The 18,051-nt window shown below is 41.0% G+C and overlaps 1 protein-coding gene across 4 annotated transcripts in view; it reads left to right on the forward strand.

Annotated features, from left to right (window-relative positions):
• Nucleotides 1-17,297, forward strand: part of SMAD3 (SMAD family member 3) — a 104,608-nt gene extending 87,311 nt beyond the window's left edge. For 3 of the 4 annotated variants that reach the window (XM_077828177.1, XM_077828178.1, XM_077828180.1), the window contains 4 exons: nt 3,843-4,055; nt 5,575-5,712; nt 8,406-8,550; nt 12,235-17,297. In XM_077828177.1, coding sequence (XP_077684303.1) covers nt 3,843-4,055; nt 5,575-5,712; nt 8,406-8,550; nt 12,235-12,358 — 620 coding nt within the window. In that variant the 3' untranslated portion in view covers nt 12,359-17,297. The remainder of the gene's footprint in view (nt 1-3,842; nt 4,056-5,574; nt 5,713-8,405; nt 8,551-12,234) is intronic. The other variant, XM_077828179.1, reaches the window with a different exon arrangement.
• Nucleotides 17,298-18,051: the final 754 nt, after the last annotated feature.

Below are 18,051 nucleotides of genomic sequence, written 5' to 3' on the forward strand. Positions count from 1 at the left end.
TTTTCACACTTTTTTCCAACTGAAAAACAGAATGAAAAAATGTAGGGTTTGTTTGTTTGTTTTTTTAACCTTTTCACACCTTTGAGAAACTTCTGTTTTGACTGATTTTCAATATTTGCTGTGGAAAAGTGAAATTTTTGGACCAGACATTTCAAATTGCCATTTCCCCCACAAAGTTTGGAGTGGGAAAAATGCTGGGTTTCCAGCAAGCTCTGTGTAGTATATACAGGAGGAATGCTAGCTGCTCTGAGCATACATTACAAGTGCTGTTCCTTGCTTGATGCAAGAATTTTCAGAAAGGAGCCACCAGTCTCATTCCATCTTGTTGTATCAAGTACTTCACCAAATTTCCATGAAATAAGATCGGAGATAAATTCAGTGACCGATCTCACTGCAGGGTGAGTGCTGGGAATAGCATGAAATGATTTGTTGTATCAATTCACTTTATATTTTTACTTAGATTGATGTAAAGAGCCTGCAGTTGTTCTCTGCAGCTGAGCCAACAGAAATACTGCTAGAGGTCTAGCTCAGAGATTATGGGAGAATAAGTTGATGGGTCTCATCCCAGTGCTCGGGACATTTATTGACCTCATGATTCAGCATGATAGGGATCCTTTCATGAGAGGGACTTGGGACAGGAAAAAGCAAGCATCTTGTGTATCAGAGTTTAAATGGATTGGCAGTGCCGTGCATGGAAGATAGAAGGAGGGTTTACCTGGTTACGATGTATCCTTTATTTAGCTGTTTGCACAGTCCCTGTGGGCACTGTGTGGCTCTAGCATTACTACAACTCCTTACTTGCGTGAGCACCAAATCCATAAAAATCAAAATGATACATACAGACCACTTCTAACTCAAGAGGTAACTCACTCTTTCCATGGTGGCTTAAAACTTAGGCTAAGCCTTATACCACAATCATAGGGAAGGCAGCATCATTAAACATTCAGCTGCATTTCTTAGAGACTAGTGCATTTCCAACAAGATTCATGAGTGGTGAGTTTGTTGGTTTCTGTCTTTCCTCAAATTGCAAATTAAGCTGGAAGTGAAATTTCCGTACATTCCTCAGTGGGGACCCGCAGTCCCCTTGAGACACAACCCAAGTGGAGGTGGTTGCTGAAGGAAAGTACCACAAAAGTATATACAGTCCCACAGGTTGAGGATGCTTCTACAACCCAAGGGCAGCATCACTCTGAAGATACCGCTTGCCGGGCTAAAAACTTGTTTTGCTTTTATGAAACTTAATAGACTCTCATTTAGAAATGTTTGCTCTTGGATAAGAGCAAGCATAGATTTTTTTAAAGCAAATGAGCATGATCTAATTTACCTTGATTAGCAGTGCTCTTTGCTATCCATTTGTCAGAATGGTTACAACACTCACAGATAGGTGCCGTAGTCCAAAACTGCTAATCGGTGAAAATTGTAGACACACGCTTGACACATGGCAATCCCAGTGTAGTAGTTAAATGAGTAACATAGCAGAAAAAGGCAGAGGTGGAAAAGGAACAGCATGTATTGTACTTGATGACTCGTGGATTTGTACAATGGCATGTGAACATGTGAGGGGAAATATTCAAAGGTTTTTTGCTTTAAGTTTGAAGAAACCTAAGTTTTATGCTCATAAGAATGTTATGGAATAAAAATCTCGTCAGTTGAGGCCAGGGCCCCCCGTAAGTATGTAAATACTCTATTTTATGGAATTACTTTCTATTAATTTATGCTTTGAGGGTTACACTCTGATTCCTTTGGGCCTCACTTTCCCTTATGCAGGCAGGCATACACCACCTAGGAGAGCAGAAATGTCAGCCTTAGCTTGGGAAGTAGTTTCCTTTTAATTTGTTCACTGAAGGGAGCATAGGTTGCCCCTCAATAGAAAAAGATAAAAATGGGCTCCCACCCTTCCAAAATTCCTGGATTTGGCTGGGATTTGCTGGGGTCAAGTGGTTTTCGCAGAGTGGACCTTTGCCTTCACATTGCTGCTTGGATTCCTGGCATGCTGTGGCACTTGGACAGCACATCTCCTGAGGAACCAGCAGCAGGTTGTCGGGTGCCCTGAGAACGCTTTCCCCTCAAAAATTGTGGAGATAAGTTATTACAGTGCAAGTTATTACAGACTATCAGCAGTAACTGGTGCTGGCTTCTGTGGAAGTGGGAGAAGAGGACAACAATCAGCAGAGTAATAATACCTAGCTCTTATCTAGTGCTTCTCATCTGTACATCTCAAAACGCTGTACAAAAGAGGCCAATATCATTATCCCCATTTTACAGATGAGGAAACTGAGCACAGGGTGGAGAGAAGTGATTTGCCCAGGTCACCTAGCAGGCCAGTGGCAGAGTTGGGACTAGAACTCAAGTCTCCTGGTCTGGTACTCTATTAATATGAGACCCACCACTGAGTGGTGAGGATACACATTAAATGTTCAGGAAAGTAAGGGCGCTATTTACACAATACCTGAAACAGTGAAAGAATGTTGCATCTGTACTGGTACTCATTCTGGTTTAGAGGAGTATAAAATAGGGCTCAGTCCTGCTGCCACTCTACTCGGTAGGAATTTTGCCATTGATTTCAGTGGAGGAGGAGCAGTTCCACATGGTGCTGCTGGTGTTTTTGAGGTATGTGGCTATCCTCACATCTGTATCCCACTTACTGGGATATGTTAACACTTGTATTGTCTTTCTGGTTCAGATAAATGCAAGGATCATTTGGACTGTTCTAGTGTGAAGGCTGCATTTTTGGGTATAGCTGAGTGTGGACTTGAACAGGATATAGTTGGATAGCAGCTTCATTTTCTCTAAGGAGCTGGTAACAGATCTTTTATATAAGAAATGACACTGAACTTATCTTCTTGGGCTGCTCGTCTTTGCAAGGAGAGGAGGAAGAGAGGTGGGGCCTGTCTTTGATTGTCAGAGTTGGTGGTCTCTATAACCCTGTGCCTGGAGCACTGAAGAAATACCATAGGGGGGAACCTAGCAGTAGGAGCTGGAAAGATGGTGCTTTCTGTTGCTCACTATTAAATCTTCTCCCCAACTAAGGAGCAGCAATCGGGTGTTTTGAAGATATCCTCACTTGCTTAGAATGGGGATGAGGAGATTAAATTACTGTCGACTGTTACTGGAATTGACTTTAGCAGGAGTAGAAGAATTTCAATTTCTTTACTCTTACAATCACACCCTTCTTGCATATTTAGTACTGTCCTCTTCAGAATCACTCGGTGCAATAAGATGGTGCAACCAGTTTCAGTTGGGCCCACCGGCTGAATCAAACCACTGCCACAAAACTAAAACCAAAGACTTGTTATCTGTTAAGGAAAGTAGATTTCCCTTTTACAACTTTCCAGATAGAAGAATGATGAGAAATAAGTATTCCCAGTAACCTTGACACGGATCCCACATACATTTTGTGTAAATCAGGAGTGTCTCCACTGAAGATAGTGGAGCTAGACAGGCTTAAAACTAGGGCCAGTGAACTCAGAAGCTGGACCAGTGGGCCAAAATTTTGCTCAGTTACATCCATCTTACTGAGTGCAGAATTTAGCCCGTTGATTTTAGGTAAGGCACAGTAGCTACCTGAAATTAACGTTGTGTTTTCATTGTTTATGTGAGTTCAGTTTTATAGGTGGTAAAGATGAAGTCAGTTAAGTGGTAATGTTGGCTATTTGTGATTATTCTGCATGCCAACTGCTTTGGGGTTGATGTAACTTTCTTGCTGCAACCCATTAAAATCTGTCAAGTAATTAAAGCTTGGTTGTTAAATAAACACAGGCAGTGGAGCTGAATAATATTCTTAAATGTTTCATTTTCTTCAAAGGACTTCTCTGATTTCTTTCTTGTTTTGCTTTGTGCAGATCTGCAGCCTGTTACCTACTGCGAGCCAGCTTTCTGGTGCTCTATATCCTACTATGAACTCAACCAGCGAGTAGGGGAGACATTCCATGCTTCACAGCCTTCTATGACCGTGGATGGCTTCACCGACCCTTCTAACTCAGAACGCTTCTGTCTTGGCTTATTGTCTAATGTGAACCGAAACGCAGCCGTGGAGCTCACAAGACGACACATTGGTAATGCCTATTTTCTTGTTGTTACCATCTGTTGAGTGGGAGGGGAATGTGTAGAGAGTTGGATACAGAGTGCTGAAGATTAAAATCAGCCATCTGTGTAACTTGATCAGTTTTAGTTAAGTATCTTCATTATTTTAACATATTAAAATTCCATAATATAAAAGTAAAATTAATGTTACAACAGTAAAATAAAAAGATATTTTAGAATGGATTTATTATACATCATAGAAGCTGAATTGTATCTATCGATAAGAAATTTATTTCTAAATTTTATGAGAGATCTCTTGTGTTTTTACTCTTTCATGCCTGTTCCCTCATGAATAGAAAGCAGTGGCTTGATCCAAATTTCATTGGAATTAATGGAAAGACTGCCGTTGATTCAGTGGGCCCTATCTAGGCTTTTATAAGATAATCCATCACCTACACACATTTTAAAGCAGTAGAACTCCATTTCCTTCAGTGGAGCTATTCCTGATTTACACCATGGAAAGCAAGAGGAGATTCAGGTCCTGACAGTGCTGAATGTTAAATAGCAAGTTAGGGCCCGATTCTGTCCTTGGTTAACTGGTGTAAAAGTTAGTGGAGTTTTCCCCATTTACGCTGATGAGGGCAGTATTAGGCCCTTCAAATGCGACTTAATGGTGCAAGTTAGTTTTCCTACCTCCTGCCAGAAAAGCAAACCCTCTTCGACCAGATTTTATTCTTCTTTGTACCCTTCTCTGGGGCAAAACCAGTGGCTCCTTCACTTACCAGGTGTTTAATTTTTTCATTACTAAAATGGTTCCTGATGTGAGAAATCCCAAGAGTCTAAAGTTAATCCTTAAATTCATCAGGTTCCATATGCTTCAAACAAGACTGAATGCAAAGTTTCCACACTAGCAGTGTGAGAGCACAGCAAAGGTTTATCAGAGTTACGTAGACTGATACCTGAAACTTAGGATTTTTCAACTCAGATTGTATTTATTATATTCATTTATGTATTTCCCATGGGAATTAAAGCGTTTTATATCAGGATATAGTGAATGTTATCTCAGGCTAAACGTAACGGTTGAGAAGCCTTATATAATTTTATTCTAAATCAATTAAAATAGTGCCATACATCTGTGGTGACTCTAGGAGGAGGTTGAAAACCATATGTTGAACTGATGAAATGTTCATATGGAGAATATCGGAGTGGCTAAGGGGAGGCATTTCTCAAAGTGGCGGATTTGTGCAGTGCATGCTGCAAAGGATCATGTGGCTGGAGAATGCACTTCTGGCTTCATAAATTGCTCTTCCACTTCTCTCAGCTTGAAGTCCTCACAGAAGTTTGTTCCTCCCAACAGCCATTGAAAACAAAATTACTATGGTCTTTTCCCATCATCACTGACCTTGCTTGATTCCTCCCTTTTTGATTCAGAAGTAAACCAGATTTCTAAAAACTCTTCTTCCAAATGTTTGAGGTTTTGAAGATGATAAATGTTTTCTGCATGCTTCATTGCTGACTGACTAAACTGAAGCTGTGCCATGTGTTTTCTAGGAAGAGGAGTAAGGCTGTACTACATTGGAGGAGAGGTGTTTGCCGAGTGCCTTAGCGACAGTGCCATTTTTGTCCAGTCTCCTAACTGTAACCAACGCTACGGCTGGCACCCCGCAACTGTTTGCAAGATTCCACCAGGTAACCAAGCCTAGCCTTACTTACTTATGCTGTATGCACTGTCCTGTGTAACATTTACATGTGAAGAATGGGAGCTCTGCATACAGAAGTTGAGCTATTCAACAAAATGAACTGGATTTGATAAATACTATTTGTTTATAGTAATCAGAAACCTAAAACCTATTTTATGCCATCTCCACAACTTCAGCAGTGTTCCTTGATAGCATGAAGGGTAAAGTTACTGTTATGAGAGTTTCTACTGTATATCCAGCCATCATCACCAGTGTCCAGGTTCATAAAGGTAAATGTGTAAGGTACCTTAAATAGATTCTGATTCGTTTAAGCAAGAACACAGTCAGGCTCCTAGTCTGGATGTGCTTTGCAAACTATTGGTACTATACAAATAAGTAATACAATAGTAGTAGTAAATGTTTTTAAACCTTTTGCTGAATGAATATATGAAGAAAATCCTTTTAATTTACATGCATCTATGTTCTTCTCTGTTATTTTCCTACTTCTATTTTATGTTCTTCTTCTTCTAGGGAAACCACATAAGAGGCAATTTCATTGTCTTGGTTGTAGTACTTATATCTATCTAAAACCTACTGAAAAGTCACGGGGATTTTAATAGGCTTTACTTAGAAAATAAAAATACATTTATAAACCTTGTGTCAGATATACATGGGTGGGTTGCGTTAGTTATGTCGGGGTGTGAGCATATTAAGCTTTTTCAAAAATAAAATTTTTATGGCAAAAGTATCTAGAAAATAATATTTGGAAATAATGAGCAAGCCCACCCTTGAGATAGGGTTTTTGTTGGAGGGTTCACACACTTGATGTGGCTTTGGGCCCATCCATGGCCTCAGTTTCCCTTCTCAGATAGTTCACCAGCAGCTTCCAGTGCTTTTAGGTTGCTGAGGTGACTTAACCCTCTGGCTAAATCACAAGAGTCCACTAGAATCATAGAATATCATCCCAGCCAGGGCTTTGTCAAGTCTGATCTTCAAAACCTCTAAGGAAGGAGTTTCCACCACCTCCCTAGGTAACCCATTCCAGTGCTTCACCACCCTCCTCGTGAAAAGTTTTTTCTAATATCCAACCTTAACCTCCCCCACTGCAACTTGAGACCATTACTCCTTGTTCTGTCACAGGCTCCAAAATTAATTGAAGTTCATAAGCAAACACAACCCAATCTTCTGCTCCAGGCTTGTGTCTGGCACAGACCTTCCTCTGCAGGTCTGCACTCCTCCACCACGGTCTTTAGCCCTCCTCTTGGGCTCAGCGTCCAGCCTTTTCTGATCTCCAAACAGCCTCAGAGAGTTGCAGCATAGGGGGAACTCATGCCCACTACATGCTATGGGTTTCCAGCCCATGAACCCTAAACAACTGGGCAATCTGCCCGTAATACAAACTGCCCTGTCTTTCCTTTCCAGGACCTCTTTGTATGTGCTTTGCCTGGCTTCCTCACTGGCCTTTTCCTGGCTCTTCTCTCTCTTTTTAATGGAGCATCTCCCTGCCCCCAGATCTGCTCTCTCTGAAGCTTCTCCTCTTACTGAACACAAGCTGCCATATATCTTCGAGCAAGATTTATTCTAGGATGGCCTGTTCCTTGATTTTCCCAGTGGAACTCTTACAGACTCAACCAATGGGTAGCCAGGTCCTGTAGCCGCCGGGCCCCTACATGTGGACATGCTCCCAGCAAAAATGGCTTGATCCCCAAACAGATGACAATATGAGTTATGGTCAGGCTCACAAAGCATGCTCAAGCGTCATTTTTTTTAATCACTTATAATTCGTCTTGATCCAAGCATTTGTTTTTCAAACTTGGACATACTCCCAAATGAACACTCGTCATGTGCCAAGTTTCTAAGTCCAGCACTTAAGTTTTCTGGGTTTAAAAAAAAGTGTGGCAATAATGTTTTACTCTGGGAAACTTGTTATTTTTCAACTACCCAGAACTCAAAACCCGCTGAATGGATTCTTCTTTAGCTTTCAGCTGGGACCAATCATGGAAAATTTCAATTTGAAAGGGGAAATCCTTGGAACGTTATGAACAAGTGAAAAGAGTGTTATAACTGAAACAGTTCCGCATTCTTAACTATAGTACTTGCTACCAAACTATATAGTGTAGTCCTGACATCTGACTTTTGACAGCAAGAGCTATTTTGGCAACTGGCTCTCTACAGGATGGGGTGGTGATGACTTTTGCTAATGGATACCATCTAAATTCAGCTTTTATGGTTTCTTTTGTTTTTAGCTTGTACATTTCTACTAATTCCTTAATTACACTGTCAGAAAAATTAGCAAATATTAAGAGTTGAGGTTGTAATCAAGGTTTGCATTGTAATGCAGAGGAGATGAATGTGCTTTGTGTAGTGCACCTTCTTTATCCTTTGGAGGTAGAAGGAAGTGCCATGTGGTGATGCAGTCTGTTTTCATCAACATAAACATGCTGAGGGGGCAGTAGGGTTCAGCATTGTGGCCCATAACTTGGTATTTCCTTACTTTTTTAGGGGTTGAATTGTGGGGGTGTTGCATTTATAACCAAACTTAATTTCTTTTAGAAGTTTGCTTCTTATTTATGCAATCTGTCCATAATGTAATATGGTTTGGGGATGGGGAGAGCAGAGTTAAGTGGTTTCTTTCCTTAGGCAGAAAGAAAGGGGATTTCTTAATTTAGTTACACTAATGCCATGTTGTCATGTTCCTGACAGGGTGCAACTTGAAGATTTTTAACAACCAGGAATTTGCAGCCCTCTTGGCTCAGTCTGTGAATCAGGGTTTCGAGGCTGTGTATCAGCTGACCAGAATGTGCACAATCCGAATGAGCTTTGTCAAGGGCTGGGGAGCTGAATACAGGTCAGATCTTTTGTCTTCATCTTTCAGTAGACAGCACATTTTGTGCTTATTACCACAAATCATGCATGCTGCAGTCCTTGATTTTGGGAGTCAGAGTGCTCAACAAGGTCTTTATATGCTGCTTTTAGAGTAGGAGACTAAGCCAGCAGTAGTTTTATTAAAGCAGATAGCATGCATTTCTTAAGAATGTGTTTTTCAAATGTTTTAATTTTGTTTCCATAACTGGAGAAATGAGAGGAAAAAGCAGATCAATCCAATATAGTATAAGCTGCACCATTCCTCATTGGGAGGATGTGTATCTGGTTACAGTGCTGGACAGTACAGGATCTCTAACTGGAGCTTAACTGTAGGTGAATCCAGATGGACATTGTAAGAAAAATTATAAGTTATTTATTTCTTGAAGTTAGATTTAAATTTGATGGCTGGCGTTTCTAATGAGCAGAATCATTGTGAGCATTTATTAGTGGATTAAGTTTAGCCTTAACATTTCTTTTGTCAGGGACTTGTGGGATTAAATTGAAAGCAGATGGTCTTGGAAATTTACATTTTAAGATATTGGTTAGGGTCGTTGAAAAATTACTGTAAAATCAAATTCTTCTTGCCCCATTCTCATTGCCTGCCACATGGCAGTTGTTTAAATGTCCTTGTAATTACTGATCTGTTTGCTGTCCTTTCCATAACTTAAAGGAGTATTGAGAGGACAAATTAATAATGACCACTGTAGTTAGGACATACAGTGTGGTGTTTCCTAATACTACAGTACTCGTACAGAAAGCACAGGTTAAAAATAAATGCCAGAGCTTATACTGCCATCCTGAGTAGCATTGCATTTATCAAGCAAACAGAGCTTATAAATGCTCCGTAAGTCACAAAGGGAGGAAAGACCATATTTGCTAATGCCAAATGGGGGAAATGAAATTTGTCAGAAAATAAAGATTGTTTTGTGACAGAACAACATGCAAAGGATTAAAACAAGATCTGCTCTTAAAAATAATTATTTGATGGTGTTCCTTTAAATCTGCAGCCTTATTTAAAGATTCTGTGGTGATATTTACCATCTCAGGATATGCTTGCAGACATGCCTGGCTGGTTCTTCTTTACAGTCTCCTGCAGCAGAAGGGGTTGGGTGGCAATGGGGGGTGGGGTGATGCTATAGTATCAGCTGGAGCCCAGGCCTCTCACGTTACTCTCTTCCTTCATCTCTCCAGATGTTTGGAGTCCATTTTGTTTTTAAATCTTCTGCACCCAGGCCAGACCATTTCAGCTGTGGCTCCTGGCCATGGTCACTAATGAAATCCAGATGAGCGTGACTTACTGGAAGTCGGCTATCTCATTGGAGTATTGTAGTCAGTGAAACTCTATGCTCACATTTACTGTAGCAAAGCCCAACATTTGCTTCCGTGCCACGAGAAATTACATCTAATTGTCTTTGTCATAGCACAGTTATTTGTTGAACTGATTCATATGAAAATCTCATTGAAAGCTGCATCTAGAGCATTGTTTTAGTAATCTGTGCTTTAGCTGCTTAACCAGTTGAGCAATCTGTTGGCAGGATGTTTGAGTGTTTTTGTGTTCCAGCGATCAGGGGGGCAATTGCATAAGAAGGCCATGACACACAGGCTCTTCTCTGACAGCAGAGCCTAACGCAGGCAAGCCAAAAAGCAACAGAAGGCATCCCTGGTCTAACTTACTGAAATCCATCTTCAAGCTGACATGCTGTCAGTGAAGTCTGATTGTCTTGATAGAGTGTCAAAATAAAGCATGATGTTATAGACTTGGGGATGGGGGGAAACAGCATGCTAAAGAATAGATTTGTATGTAATGGTGCTGAGCTATTTGTTGGCATGCCCTTTTCAGCCAGTGTTTGAGGAGCGGACAAATGTTCCATTTTAACTTCAGTGAGAGTGTTTTAATTTCATGCTGGCCATGAAGGGGATGTGTGCTTCACTGAAATGTCAGAATGAGCAAGACAGTTGTTCCACTCTCCCTTGCAATCCTTCTGTCCAGGTGGCTCAGGACACTTCCATTAGTAAAAAAAAAAGACTCACCCTTGGGCCACTGCACAGAGTAAACCCTGCCAATACACCCACTCTTGTGGTGGCAAACAGTATGCTGCCAACTCTGGTCAGCCATGCTTGATTTGGAAATGGGTGTGGTGCCTTCCAGGCAGTGTCTCCATTTTAAGACCAGAGGGTAATGGATATACATTCATAGATAGAATAGGTTGCAGCTCTCGCTCATGTAGGCAACGAAGAAGGGGTCTCCACACTGTTATTCTGCAGTTCAAATAGCTGTTGCATGATTCATCTAGCAGCCCCTCGGAGATTACCCCAACACCAGCTAGGGTCTTGATTCAGCAGCAGTTTTTCCCAAGGCCACTGAGGCTTTGACTTCCTCCTCTTAAACGATTAACGCTTAAAACTCTGAGGATGGGTTCTAAGCTGAGAAATAGAGTATGCTTATCTCCAACCTCTCCCTCTTCTTCCTTCTTTTCTGCAACAGCTGCACCTGCCTCCTGGCCCCAGAACAAGCCCCCTGAGCCTTCCCTTGGTGAAAAGCTGAAATCCAACTTGATACTCTCAAGCAGGAGGAGAGATTCCCCCACACTGTCCCTTGGCCTTCCTCTCCCTGCTCCATGGCCCTTAAGCCTTGTGGAGGCACATCACCTGCTCCAAATGGCATTTGGCCTGAGGGGGAAAGACTTAGTAGGAGGGCAGGTTGAGGGAGGAAGGGGAGGCAGGACAGGATAGAAGTTCCACTAGGCAACAGCTCTGGCTAAGCCTCCTCCATCTACTCACTACAGTTTCCACCTCTCTGCTCTTGAATTGTTCAGGAGATACAGGTTAGTGGCAGCCTACAGGTTAATGATGTGTTTCTGAAATACCTACTGGTCTAGGGGTGTGTGTGTGTGAAATAAAAATTTATTTGTACAGTGCCTGGCAGTTCTGCTTCTTAGCTGCTCCTTTTATTCAGTTGGTCAAATCTTAACTTTTCTCCTCCCCGCAACAGCCCTGGAAACAGCATAACTGCACCAATTATTGCACCTACAGGGACCCTGAGCCTGTGGAGTGGGGAAGGGTGGGAAATGCAGAGATCCAATGCATGGGTCTGAACCCTCTCTGCAGACCAAGCCACACCTTCAGAGTGGGTGTAGATGTCATCTGGATGATGGGGTGAGATCCCCATACATCTTTCAAAAATTCTGCCATATCTGAACTTTAACCAGCTGCTAAAACCCAATTCTTTGGTTGAGTGAGTGTCCTGATTTTTATTTTTATTTTTAAATTACACACACAGTGAAGTGTTCGATCCAATCTAATTATGAGACAAGGTCTGTGAAAGGCATTTAGACAGTAGCCTTCCTTTCTATCTAGAGGATCAAATGTTGCCTCCTTTCAGAAATCTTTAAGTAGTAAGTAGATGCTATTGCAGTTATCTCCTGCCATGATCATAAAGCATATGGAAGGGGGAAAGGGTTTTTGGGGTTTTTAATTTTTTTGTAAAAACAATTTGGCAGCATATGCACAAAACATGTTGTTGTAGAGAAGAAAGACATTCCTTTGGGGTAACATGCAGGGCTATTGTCTAAGCAGGAAAGAATGTTTTAGTAGCTGTAAAATCTCTTCATATTTTTAAAGTTCTATAAGTCACATTTCTGTTCTGTTCTTTTTTTCATTCTTCTAGGCGGCAGACTGTGACCAGTACCCCCTGCTGGATTGAACTGCATCTTAATGGCCCTTTGCAATGGCTAGACAAGGTCCTTACACAAATGGGTTCTCCAAGCATTCGTTGTTCCAGTGTATCTTAAGGAAACATCTCCTTGGGGGGCAAAACAAGGACTCTGGAAAATGGAATCAGTTTAACCCTTTGCAAAAAGCATAATAAATAAATTCTCCATAGTATTCACATGATCAGAAAAAACATCAATTGCAAAAACAAGAGGTTGTTTTTAAATGAAGTGCTCATTTTAAGCCACTTCCCTGAAACTATGTTAGCACATATTATGGGCTATTGGAGTAAGAATTTGAAGCTGATATTTTTCATGCTAAGAACACGGACTTCCATTTTAGTGGAGTGAAGCAAACATTCTGCATTTAAATCCTTGTAGTGCCTATGTTGCCTCTGCTATGTACAGCTCCGAGCATGGGGAAGCTGCTTTTATCAGGTGCTCGCTGGGTTGGGGGAGGTTTTCTCTTTGTGTTACTGAACTTCAGCCCAATGCAACATAGCATCTCTGTAAAGCAGATACCATTGAACGTTGCTGCTAAGCCCCGCTTCTGTGTTGCTCTCCGACAGCCTGACAGGCATGTGTCTGCCCTTTCTGAATGGGCCAACCACAGCAGAGGGGCAGAGGTGTTAAATAAAAACAACACACTCACAAAAGAGATTCCTCCAAAAAAGCACTGAGGAGTCCCCCAGAGAGAGTGTTTTTCCCTTGTCAGACAGCGGACAATGAGGCAGGCCCAGCTTTGTGCATGAGATGTATAGTTAATATCACCGTAATCTTGGAGACTGGATTTACGTGAAACAAAAGACCAATGTTAAGGTTTGTTTTAATGTCGCTGCAGTGATATTGATTAGCTAGGGCAGCTCTCAGAAAAGTGTGTGTAACTCATTGCAATGAGCTCTTGCCACATCTGGATGAGTTAAGCCTTCCTTGCTAGGTAGTCCATTTGCATTAATTACATGAACTTCTGTATTGTATCCTCTTGATATGTTGAATGGTATCTTACACTTTTTAAATGGTATGGGCTCAGTGAACTTAGTGGTGGGCCCTAGAGAGGAGAGCTACCCAGTCCTTGCTGCCACATTCAGAAAGAGCACATGGGAGTAACCTGATTTAGAGCATACAGTGCCATCACATGCCACTCTACAAATTTAGCTGTAATATCTCAGATACAGAAATACTCTCTGTTGTTAAAACCTATGGTCAAGGTGTTTTGTTGCCTGTTAGAAGAAAGTATAAGGGGAGAGCGTGTTTTTTACGTGTATTATAAAATTCTTCTGTTTTTTTTTTTTTTTTTTTTTAAATATCCTCACTTGACAGTTATAATGGTAGTTGTTCCCAGTAATGACTGTCATGGCAAGCAGAAATAACTTCCACAACTGGAAAAAACAAACACACACACACTGCTTGTTACAAGCTAAAATTTGCCATACACATTTCATAACTACTTCTTTGCCACTCGATCATCTGTTTCGTTTTGTTCCTGTTAAATATCATACATGTTTGTGCCAAAATGTCAGGGAAAAAAGCCTACCACATTCAGAATTTCCTATGGAAATCTGATGTAGAAAGTGAATTACAAATCTATGTCTGACTCTGGGAAGTATAGAATGCTCTTTGCAGTGCTTTGTGATAAATAAAGCCTCAGTCCTGCAAGGACTTATGCACACGATTAACTTTTAGACATGTGAGTAGTTCCTTTGAACTCCATGTGACTAGTCTTGTGAGTGCGCATTTGCAGAATCACAGCCTAAGTCTCCTAACTGGGCAGGGAGCTTTTGATACCATTTCACAGATGCATTTCAGGTGTCTGCGTGTGTCTGGTCTGTCTATGTACTAAGGCTTTTATTACATACTTATTCCCTTGGTACCCATTTATGTACTGGCCAAAATAATTGGTTTACAAAATCACACTTTTGTATTTGGAGGCATCACCAAGGGAGGCTACAAGGGAACCTTTCTTTAGTATGCATACCAGACAAATTCTCCTAGATTTACCCTGCTACACAAGCTTTCTGTCCCTATGTGCAGGAGAGTGACTATGCTGTCAGTTTCACACTCAAAATGCCCTTCAGGAGGTTCCTTGCCAGTATTGTTTTCTCCTAGCAAATAAAGGGATGTCTTGGAGGATGACTTTCCATCAAACGTGAGGAATGACCTCTAGTGTGTAATTCATGCTTGTGACCGAGAATTCCAGAGCAGATTTGCAGAGGGACTGATGCTCCCACTGAAGAATCTTCCCCTACAGCTTTGACTGGAGCTCTCGTGGAGCATCAGTGCTTGAATCAGAGTACTGGAGGTTTCTGTCATTCAGTATTTCTGCAGTGCATCTGAATTTGTTTAACTATGAATGCCTGTGATTCATGCATGGAGAGGGGGTCTGAGTAATATGGTATTCGCAAGCCATTTAAAAAGAATAGGTCTGACTGTCATTGTGGATTGATTTGTTATATGTTGGCTTCCTTACTTGCAGATATGGGCTTCTGACATAACTGCATGGAAAGATCTATTCTGGAACTTGTTACAGAGCTGTTTTGAATGGATGTTATGGTTAAAAAAAAAATTGCTATGTAAAAACAGCCCCAGGTTTCTTCCCTGAGCATCTGTAGTTGGATCTGCTTATTTCACCGCACAAGCCCTGTTTTACCTCCTTACATAATCATGGGGGAAGCTGGCCTCTATTCTTTCTGGTGCCTTAGCAACAAAAATGACATCTTAAATTTCTGATTGTTGAATCTTTATAACTAGTGATGGTGTAAAACAGAAAGAATCCAGTTTGACTTTTAAGATTCCAAACTGAGTTAGCAGGGTAGCAGCTAGGGGAAGGGGCTGATTGTCTTTTTTTATATGAAGTTCACAGAGAGAATCTCATTCTCCAAATCTGATTTTCATGTGGACTTACTTGGCAAAGCAGGTATCTGTTTTATTTGGCAGAGGGTTAAAACCTGCTAACCTTTATTAATATTTAGCACAGAAAGCAGTATGCAGATCATGATGGTAAACTGTGGTTAGCAACATCATCATTCCTGTAAAATGAATTCAACTAGAAAACAAGTCTCTCAGTCAGTACAGTTAGAGAAAAATAATGAGGAAAAAAGTTATCTTAACTTACTTCCTTTCTTCGCCTTCTCACTAATTCATAATAGCTTTATGGTTTTAAAGTCACCTTTTAAGTTCAAGTAGAGAGTACTGTGCCATTTAAACAGCTGAAAAGACTAGGGGAGGAGAGAAACATTGTGATTCAAGGGTTTTGTGTTGCACAGTTTCAAGTGGATATTGTACAGATAAAACCTTGTTCCCCATCAGGTTTGAAACGTACTTAATGTGTCTTAATCATACCATTTGTGGGTGACACTACTGAAAGGTAGCACTTGAGCGCAGCTTATTGTACTCAGCATTGCTCCAGAGGTGCATGTGTGGGTTGTTTTGTTTTTTACTTATTTTCTAAAACTTTATTATGGTAGCTTTGATATGTAGCACAAATGTATGCAGTCAACCATGCCTTAGCTTAGATTACATATGTGTACTGGAATATCCTCTCATTTAGCTGTAGTCTTGGCTAGTTTACCAGGATTTCATACATTTTTGTTACAAGCTCAGAGTCATTAGCAGGAACTTTGACTCTTTTTTAATTGGCGTTGCCATACACAAGGGCACGGCTGCTGGCAGACGTTACAGATCGCCTTGTGATTTTAATGACTGTGGTGAATTTTTTTTATTAATGTATTGGACTGAATTGCAGTGTGTATTTTGTGTTTAGCTTGTCTTAGACTAAAATCCAGTGCTATACCTTTGATTTAATCAACAGCTATAAAGTATGTGTGTGTGCAAAGCAGGAGGAATTGGAAGCATCTCCAACTTTCCTCAAGGCTCTTGCTACAAACATTTAGTCAAGGAATGATGATGGATGGGTGACCTTAAAGAAATAATTTCTATTCGACCAGTTTTCTCTCCTCTTAGAGGGAAGTATACTTGGAACAGTACAGAGACACTGTAGGGTGACAGATTTTCATAGCTGAGTCTGAAGCAGCTAGTGTAGATGTCCATATCTCATTCCAGTTACTAACTGGAAGAAGCACTAGGAGGTAGAGCATAGCTCTGTGGAGGACTTCAACAACACAATAAAATGTCTCAGTGTGAGCTCTCCTGGTACTCTGAGGCACTGGGTAGGTAGAAGGAATAGAATATCAAGAATAAACTGGTCTAAGCTAGAATGAGAAATTATTAGTCACTATATAGTAGTTGATTGAGCTGTATGGTTAAGGAATTCAGTATATTCTTATACATGTTTTTATATTTATCTACTTTCTTTGAATATTCAGATGAATCAAATATTTAATTTTTAACAGAGCGCTTCAAGGGTTCCTATTAAAGATCTGAGGTTTCTCATATGCTCCTCTCTGATGATTGTTAATAATTAGGATCTTACTGATGTGAGAGCAGCTAGACATCTGTCCAAGAAATGATCAGCAGACCCTTGCAAATTAAACAATACATTGACTTTTGTTCCATTTACTTCAGTTTATGTTGCAGAAGCACTTGTTTGGGTGGCTGTTCTTTTGTCTTTTAGCAATAAATGCCATACACAGATGGGCCATTGCACTGCGCTCTTCAGGTCTTCTAGTTTGATTATTTTACAACAAAATGAGACTTTAAAAATAATGAAAGAAAGCATTACTCAGTAAATGTTTTGGTTAATCTTCTGCTTCCTCCCATCTGTGACTACTAGACCAATCTGCACCATTGCAGCCTGTTCCATCTTGAGGCGGGAGGAGGCCCATCTCTTTGTTTCTGGAGGGAATTATTCCCCCCTTTTGTAGCTGCCTATGAGCACGTTTGCATTAGTATTTAGATTTTCTTACCCTGAGATTGTATGTTAATGAATGGTTCAGCTGCCTATGTGCTTTAGCTTAAGCATTATTCACCTGTTGTTACTAAAGGCCTGTACCATGTATGCCCTCTTCTTTCATATGTGAAACTTCTATTTTTGTCATTTTAATAAACTTTAATTTGAAAACAAGGCTCTTTAGCAAGTAGATGTCATTGTACTTAGGGTATGTCTACACTACGAAATTAGGTCGAATTTAAAGAAGTCGGTTTTGTAGAAAGCGTTTTTATACAGTCGATTGTGTGTGTCCCCACACAAATGCTCTAAGTGCATGTAGTCGGTGGAGTGTGTCCACAGTACCGAGGCAACCACCTACTTCCGGAGCATTGCACTGTGGGTAGCTATCCCACAGTTCCCACAGTCTCTGCCGCCCATTTGAATTCTGGGTAGAAATCCCAGTGCCTGATGGGGTTAAAACATTGTCTCTGGTGGTTCTGGGTACATATTGTCAGGCCCCCCCTTTCCTCCCTCCCTCCATGAAAGCAAGGGCAGACAATCGTTTTGCGCCTTTTTTCTTGAGTTACCTGTGCAGACACCATACCACAGCAAGCATGGAGCCCGCTCAGCTAACAGTCACCGTATGTCTCTTGGGTGCTGGCAGATGCAGTACTGCATTACTACACAGCAACAGTTTATTCCCTTTTGGCAGCAGACAGTGCAGTATGACTGGTAGCTGTCATCGATGTAGTCCAGGGTGCTCTTTTAACCGACCTCGATGAGGTCAGGGTGCCTGGGCAAACATGGGAGTGACTCAGCCAAGTCATTTCCCTTTTAAGTTTTGTTTCATAGTGATTCAATCCTACCGGCAGTGCACTGTCTTTTAATCTGCAGCCAGCAGAAGAAGATGGCCAGCAGTCATACTGCACCGTCTTCTGCCGAACACCCA

This window comes from Eretmochelys imbricata, chromosome 10 (genome assembly GCF_965152235.1).
Source record: "Eretmochelys imbricata isolate rEreImb1 chromosome 10, rEreImb1.hap1, whole genome shotgun sequence".
NCBI classification, from domain to species: domain Eukaryota; kingdom Metazoa; phylum Chordata; order Testudines; family Cheloniidae; genus Eretmochelys; species Eretmochelys imbricata.